This window comes from Procambarus clarkii, chromosome 79, assembly GCF_040958095.1.
Source record: "Procambarus clarkii isolate CNS0578487 chromosome 79, FALCON_Pclarkii_2.0, whole genome shotgun sequence".
Taxonomy (NCBI): Eukaryota; Metazoa; Arthropoda; class Malacostraca; order Decapoda; family Cambaridae; genus Procambarus; species Procambarus clarkii.
The window spans coordinates 21,182,918-21,191,400 of record NC_091228.1 but is presented as its reverse complement, the minus strand read 5'-3'; the positions used below and the strand labels follow the sequence as shown (position 1 = coordinate 21,191,400).

At 40.4% G+C, this 8,483-nt stretch overlaps 1 protein-coding gene across 1 annotated transcript in view; it reads left to right on the top strand.

Annotated features, from left to right (window-relative positions):
* LOC138357602 (uncharacterized) overlaps positions 1-6,085 on the top strand; it is a 67,489-nt gene extending 61,404 nt beyond the window's left edge. Inside the window, exon 2 of the mRNA XM_069314578.1 lies at positions 4,270-6,085. Within this exon, the coding sequence (XP_069170679.1) occupies positions 4,270-5,139 (870 nt within the window). The 3' untranslated portion in view covers positions 5,140-6,085. The remainder of the gene's footprint in view (positions 1-4,269) is intronic.
* The last annotated feature ends 2,398 nt before the right edge of the window (positions 6,086-8,483 follow it).

Here is an 8,483-nt window from a genome sequence, read left to right as displayed (position 1 = left end):
TGATTGTACTTAATTTCTTATTTACACATTAGCAATGTTATATACATATACGTTAGTTATAATTATGTTCTTTAGTAATACTCTCTGTTAGCAGAGTATTCTAGAGGTTCATGTGGGTTTTTTAGTTGGTAACTTGTAGACGCCACGCCGTGCATGCTCGAGCAACGCAGTCACGTGGGTGGAACTGGCTGGTGTGGACATGTTGTGGAGTTAAGTCTGTGTCCCTGTTATTGTTCAGTAATATTAGTTGATTTCCTGGTTAGACCATTATGTGCATTACCCATCTATCCATTTAAGTTGTAATATATTGATCTGTGTTTGTATAAGGATATTGTGTTGTATTCTGGTGCATTAATATTTCTAGCTGTCTGTATTTCCATTTATATATTTGTATGTTCTTGTTACCCTTACTTTAAGTATATTGCTTTGTTAAATAAGCAGCGGCTTCATTTATTTCCCCCTAGACACGTAAGTAGGCAAGGCCGTATTGTCATAGATTTTCCTAACCACTGCAACAGAGGAACCATACCCAGAGGTCAAGGGATGTAACACTTAAGACACAGTGCAAACTCTCTCACACCCTGCACAACAGTTTAGTTAATTTATTATGCACCCCCATACCCATCTTGTGGGCAGTAGTGGAAAGGGTTACAGAGGCACATAATGGGCTCAGGGACTAAACCCCACAATTCATTTAGCTAAGCAAGTTACACTCTTGACGAGCTAGTTACAAAATTCAGTATAAGTTGTCATATCATCAATGGGCTCGAGATCGACCACAAGTACAGTTTCTAAATTAATTAACACTATCCTGGATTTTCCACTTGGAATTACGAGCGTTTTGCTTAACCGCTTGTCGGATCACAACGTAAATTTACGGACCGTGTTATATTGGGTATTTACTACTCGATCGACTTGGGGTTTGTATGAATCTGTTTGCCATTAAATTTTTGTTTTCTCTAATAGGCACTGTGCCTTTTTGAGAAAACGGCAATGTATTGTAACTTAGAGGAGAGACTATTGAATTGGTGACACAACGAGGGTAATCGCGCACTCCACACACTCTTGTGTTGGCCGCGATCATGATTCTACATTTATATGCATATGTCTGTGTAGAGAATTTTATTCCGAACACTATACAAACAAAAAAAAATGGAGTGAATCAAGTATAAACTTGAAAAAACATGAGCAAAGTAAAAACTTTTTACGCTCATGGGTACAAACACGCGTAAGATTCGCGTAAGATTTTATTCGCCGCAAATTTATTTGACGCTCTGTTGGCCAATTCTACCCATGTTCTTATAGAACTTTCTATTGCGAACACATTGCTATAAAAATGAAATACGTAGCTCGAGAAATAATGTCATGACAGTGAAATAAGTATAAACTTTCAAAGCGCTGCATCACAACAGTGTCGTCGCTGCTGAAATCACGGCTAACGCTTCGCCCAGTTCCCACACTCGTGCGGAACATAATTAGACGTTGATAGGCATATGTCTGGGTGGGGAATTTTATTGCGAGTTCAGTGATATCAAAATAAGCGCTGTAGGATGACTGTGAGGCTGGCAACAAACGAAAGAGTATGAACATTTACTTCCTGTTTGGGTGTCACGACGAGTCATCTTCGTGTTTATTTACTTTGTGGTGGGATAGCAAATGCTTGGGTGACATTTTATGCATATGATCTTGTAGAGAATTTTATTGCCAACGCATTGATACCAAAATGAAAAACGTAGCTTGAGAATTGATGTTAGGAGCGTGAAAAGATTATAAACTTTTTTGTGTTTACTCTTGAGCGCCCAGAACGCCGCGCGCACAACCCGCTTTTTTTTTCAGCGAGTGCCGCGCGCACTAAAGTGTTAAGCAATTGACATATGTGGAGAGCTAGTGTCACAATTGATAAGTTTGTCCTGCACACTGCACCCCCCCCCCTATCCAGTGGGCAGCGGTGGATAGATTACAATCACTTAGTTACTACTGTAACGTACGTTTATGTTACTTTGTTGGGTTGATTAGATACACAGTGTTTAGTGAGTTTCATATTTATTTAGTAGTCCTGGATACAGCAGTGTCGTAGACGTTGAGACGAAGCCTGGAGCAGAGCAGAGAGCTGAGTGAGGCCGGAGTCGTGGAGCTCTATGTGGGAAAGCGTGGCGGCTCAATTGGGAATTGTGAGTGTCTAAACTCGGGGAGCGAGAGCGTATGTGGCAGCTTGATGCGGTCGTAGTCTACTGTCTGCTCTGTGTCGAAGCTGTAGCGCCTTGGGTCGATTAGAACTGCCTACTCCAAGTACTACATTCTTGACTGGAGATTGTACTGGTTTGCTATTCTCAAATCGCTGGCTTATATACGGTGACTACACCTCACAGTAAGATAGGAGGGTGGAAAAACCGTTACCTGTAAATAGGGATAGGATTATAGCTTGTGTAATTAGTTATGCCATTAAGGTGATGAGATAATGAAGCGAGTATAAGTTTACTCGCTACACTACCTACATTTAGCAAACTGGGGATATTTGGTTAAAATTTCTGGTAGCAGATCATTTTGAATGAAATATTTACACATCATTGGAACATTCGTTATAGAATTGTCTCTGAATTCACATATCTTTTTGCACTCCATCACAGTGACAGAGGGTGTATGAATAATTTTGTTGACACAGTTTATGTTTGGTTAGGTCTACATTAGCTGATAATGAGAATTCCCAGAGATACTTGTAACCGAGTCTAAGCCGAGCAGTAATGTACCACAAAGTCTTTCTTTTTTTGCCTTAGGTGTTATTTTTCACACACATTATTGGACATGCATGTGCTTTGTGTAAGTAGTATTATTGCATTTTGTTTAAATTATTAGATTTTGAGGAACACATACATACATACTGTATTGAATTATATTTTTTCTTGGATATACAGTGGAACCTTGATTAACTAGTGGCTCTATTAACGAGTTTTTCCAGTAACGAGCAAGCCACTCGCAGCAAATTTGTCTCTATTGACAAGCTCGCCTCTATTAACGAGCAAAACCACATGGTGCTTCCTAGCATCTCGCAGGTTCTCGCAAATTCTCGAACGCCTCCGACTCCAGTGCTGTTGTTGTATCGTGCACGACAAGCATCCCTCTGGATTTATTTGAGCTTTTCTTTGGGTTTTTAGTGGTTTTGCAACTACAATTTGTAACACACGATGTCTCCAAAGAAGCTGCTTGCTAAAGATAGTGTTGTCAAGAGGAAGAAAGACACAATTACTGTGGATTTGAAGAAGGAAATTATAGCAAAGCATGAGTGTGGTGTCTGTGTGATTGATCTCACAAGGGAGTATGGCAGGTCCTCATCAACAATTTACACCATTAGTAAGGGAATGAGGAGGTAAGGGAGGATGCTGCCTCTTCCACTGAGATCAGGGAAGTGTTTGGAATGTTTGAAAAAGTGAACGCGTTCTTGGAAAAGCTGCCCTGATAAAGCAGTGAGAACCCGGTGTGTGAAAATGTTTAATTAATTTATCACTTTGTGATAACACTTTATGAAAGTGTTATCACTTTCGCAGGTATATGTCGCTTGAACGTGACACACTTTTTTCTCTTGAATGCACCCAAACACCGCGCTCAAGCGTCATTTGAGCAAATATTTCTATAAAATCCAATTCTTATCCGATCGACTTGGGAAGTGTATACATGTTTGCCATGAAATTTCCGTTTTCTTTAATAACCACATTGCCTATTTGAGAAAACGGCATTGTATTGTATCTTCGTGGTAAGACTATTATATTGTTGACACAACGAGTGTAATCGACGTAGTTTTTTTATTTGGTGCTGGTCTAACGCATCCTTGTGTGACATTTGAAATGCAATTTGGGTGAAATTCCCAAGAAGAGAGAGTCCGCCTGACTCAGAGGTGGATTCTCCTTCCACACCATAACCCCTCTCCTCCTTCCCACCTCCCCATCGTCTCCCTCAAGCCAGCAACTACTCTTCATAAGGTAAAGTAAATATTAAAACACTACAACAAAACATTTATATTTACATGTGCAGTATTATATTTACATAAAAAAGTCGTACAAGTATGGATGTTTTTGGAAGTGGAACGGATTAAATTTATTTCCTTTATTTTAAATGGGGAAATTTGTTTCTTAAGACGAGTTTTCCAGGTAACGAGCTCGGTGCCAGAACGGATTAAACTCGTTAATAGAGGTTCCACTGTACTCACCATTTTATTAGTGTATGTTGGGACAAAAACTAGAGAGTTTGCATTATTCATACATGTTTGTGTTGCAGGCCATCTGGAAGGATGTGGGTGAGCTGTGGGCAGATCTTTGGTACCTGCCACCACGTGTTCCAGATCGTGCCACGCACCTCTTGCACACACATCTAATACATGATTGCCTTGAAGCAAAAAATCATGGCGTTCACGATGTGACTCGCTCACTCCTGATTATGTTAGCTGTTAAAACTCACAAAATTGCCTTCGTGCAGGTAGATCGGCAGTTAGCAATCCTGAACTCCTCAGCCTTTTTTTCAGTAGATGTTTTTATTGGTGAAAACCTTTTACAAGAGCTGGATGTAACAGGAATTGATCTGATGGAAGATATGAGTGTACTGTTGGCACTGTTGCCATTGTGCCCCAAGCTCACTATTGTCAAGTTGGGGGGCAACACGACACCAGAGGTACTGCGTGCAGCCATGAACTGTCCTATTACAATTCTTCACATAAGTGAACGACTTGCTTGGGAACCTCGAGTCACAGAAGCAGTCTTAATGGATATCATGATTGGCGCTGGCAATCAGAGCTCAATAAGGCTACTGGAAAGTGTTCGAGAAGGAAAGCCAATAACTGGAGGTCTATCGTGGCCTCAGCTTTCTGACTTCTCTACTGGATATTGTCATGTGCAAGTTAATTTCCTGTTGCTAATTCTGGTGGTTTTTACAAAATTGCAATGTTTAGCAAGTAACTTGGTTAGTCTGCACACTGTTCTCCATGCATTTAATAACTTAAGAAAAGAAATATCAAGTATCCACACTCTCTCTCTAAAAACCAGCACTATGCAGTCTGGTGAAGGTTTTATAGACATTTTGTCATGTGTTGCACCTGAGCTTGAAGAACTGAAGATTCTTGCCATCAAAAATTGTGCAAATATTACTAATTAAGTTCTGAAGCTTCCTGACAGTTTCCCATCTTTGAGAGTACTTCATATGGACTTACAGTTTTTACACCCAAACGAAATTCCTACTCAGGCTTTTGCTGGAATTGGACAGCAGTTAACAGTGCTAAAGCTTTATATTGATAACTGCTATAAAGTACGTCAAGGAGATATTTCTTCATTGTTGCAATTATGTCCACTTCTTAATGATTTAACCTTGGCCTTCAAAAGTGGAATGCAATGTGATCACAGTATTATTCTCCAACAAATTAAATGTTTTGAAAATATAACTTCTCTCAAATATTCAACATCCGATAAGAAAGTTGAACCTGTAAAGTGTCTCTTGAACATGTTTCCTAAACTGCAGACACTTGTAATTGATGGTAAGATACAGAGTTTTGACATGTTAGTGGAACCTCTAACACAGTTGCAAGAGTTGAGAACCTTGAAGTTACTAAGACATACATACTTGCCTGTGGAGGGTTTGTGTGAGCTGCCCAGGAAGACCAGTGATGGCAGGTCGTGGGCGCTTCACGCCTCTCCCTCTTTTATCACTTCACCTGATGTAACAAAACTCCAAAACTGCGGATGGACATTCGTACCTCAAAAATCTTGACTACAATTGTCATTGTAGTTCCAGTGAAAACTCAATGAAAAGATGTTTGGTACCTCTGGGCAGCCAAAACAGAATTTAACCATTTAGAGAGAGCTCTAAACTTGTCTTCCATGAAATAGATATTTTATCATTGATTGCAAATGATAAAATATCAGAAATTCTTGCACTGCATGTATCCATATTTTGCATCTACAGTGATGGATAAAATACAATATATGTGATGAAAGTTATCAAAAGAATATGCCAAATAAATATGTGATGAAAATATAAGCTGTGAAGATTAAAATTATAATCAGCAACTGTTCTGTTACCTAGTAATAATAAATTGCAAAAATCATGTCGAGTATTATTGTCTTGAGTTACCTCCAGTGTGAAATTGCCATACAGAGCAGTTACAGACCAAGCAGTGTTCTCTTACTGTTACTACCAGAATTTTTTTTTAGTTTATTTTTTCCACAGATCAGGACCCGGATTCATAAAGCAGTTACGCAAGTACTTACGAACGTGTACATCTTTCCTCAATCTTTGATGGCTTTGGTTACATTTATTAAATAGTTTACAAGCATGAAAACTTCCCAATCAACTTTTGTTATTGTTATAAACAGCCTCCTGGTGCTTCGTAGCTCATTAATTGTTTAATAATTGTAAACAAAGCCACTAAAGATTGAGACAAAATGTACAGGTTCACAAGTGCTTGCGTAACTGCTTTATAAATCCGGGGTCATGGCCATTCATTTACATGGTAACCTGCATATATATATATAAATTTTCTTCTGCCATCTATGAACGAAGTCAGAGATGTGTTAGACATCTTAAAGTATAGTGAGTTACTGAGCACTCAACCACAGATGACTGTAGTGCTTTTACAATGCTAACACCATACATTCATTCTTGTCTGTCTTTCAGACAGGGTTAGAGATCTGTTTCCTACATATAGTGCAGTGGGTTATTAAGCACTCGACCACATAAATTGATTGTAAAGTGCTTTTACAATGCTAACCAGCATCCATACTTTTTTGCCTGTACTAGACAAGGTTAGACAGTATATAGTTAAAATTATATACAAGCTGTACAGAATGTTAGAAGTAATTCACAATACGACTGGGTCTGACCCTCTGGGACTTTGTATTCCTATTTTTTTTTTTTGAGATATATACAAGAGTTGTTACATTCTTGTACAGCCACTAGTACGCGTAGCATTTCGGGCAGGTCCCTGGAATACGATCCCCGCCGCGAAGAATCGTTTTTACAACCAAGTACTCATTTTATTGTTGAGTTAAACAGAGGCTACAGTCAAGGATTTGCACCCAGTAAATCCTCCCCGGCCAGGATATGAACCCATGACAAAGCGCTCGCGGAACGCCAGGTGAGTGTCTTACCACTATACCACGGAGACTAAATTGTGAGACACTATTGTGCTAATGTTCTCAGGGTCCCCTGAAAGGTTTCGACTCTTCGGGGAGGGGGATCATGCATGACTTCCTGGGGCCGGTGGGGTTACCTTGGGTTCCCTCTTTGGACGTTGTACATACAGAGGAGGCCAACATAGGGGTACTGATTCAGGTCATCAAACCACCTATATCTTGAGGTTATCTTGAGATGATTTCGGGGCTTAGTGTCCCCGCGGCCCGGTCCTCGACCAGCTCTCCACCCCCAGGAAGCAGCCCGTGACAGCTGACTAGCTCCCAGGTACCTATTTAATGCTAGGTAACAGGGACATCAGGGTGAAAGAAACTTTGCCCGTTGTTTCTCGCCGGCACCCGGGATCGAACCCGGGACCACAGGATCATGCGTCCAGTATTCTGTCCGCTCAGCCACCGGTTCCCTATGTAAGAGGTCCACCTTTAGGAGTAGATTGGGTGTCCAAGCTGGGGCGAAAGGGATAAAGAAAGTCTTTGCACTGCTATGGGAGAATGTACGATGCTTTAGCACTTCCTTGTTAAAAAGAGGGAGCATCCCTTGGGATGACACACTTTCCCTGCACTGGCCTAGCACTTGGTCTCTTTTAGTGCTCTGGAAGGTGGTATTTCTTGGCTCTGGGGGCCCAAATTTGGACAAAAATGATGTTCATTAAAGCCAAAAGCACTTGTCAAAAAACAGGCTTGATGAGTGGGCAACAAAGCCCCCATGTTTGACAGTGATAGAATAGAAGATTGGGTTTTATAACTCTGGGTCAGATCATGCTCAACTTGGCTCACCCAACTTATCCCCTCCCACTTCCTTGGTAGTTTCAAACTCCAAGTTCCCAGTGGTAGCCACCTCATCACCTGGAGTGGCTTCTTGACTACTGTATCATAACAGCAACACGCATAATTCCCTCAACCACTGAGGCAAGTATCATGATCTGTTTGGTCCCCTCTACTCAGCCTAAATACTTTAATGCTTGTGACTGACCAGACATGCCCTGATGATTTACACATACACAAGCACTTTTTTGACTCTGGTTATCTATGTTACCTTTATTCCCACCCTGTTTGGCATGCATCGTTGAGGCTCCTTCTAAGGAGGCAGCTGCCCACCTAGCTGCTCACCAATATAATAAAAGGAGCTAAACTATCCTATTTTGAAAACAGATATAAAGAAGCAAAAGAAAACATGAAAACCACACGGAAACCCATTTCAAATATCCTAGGATCGAAATAACACTCGTATAACAAACAGGTGAAACTCTCCAAAGATGGCAATTCACTGACAATGGATTTAGAAACTAACAATTTAATAGTTTTTCATCAATT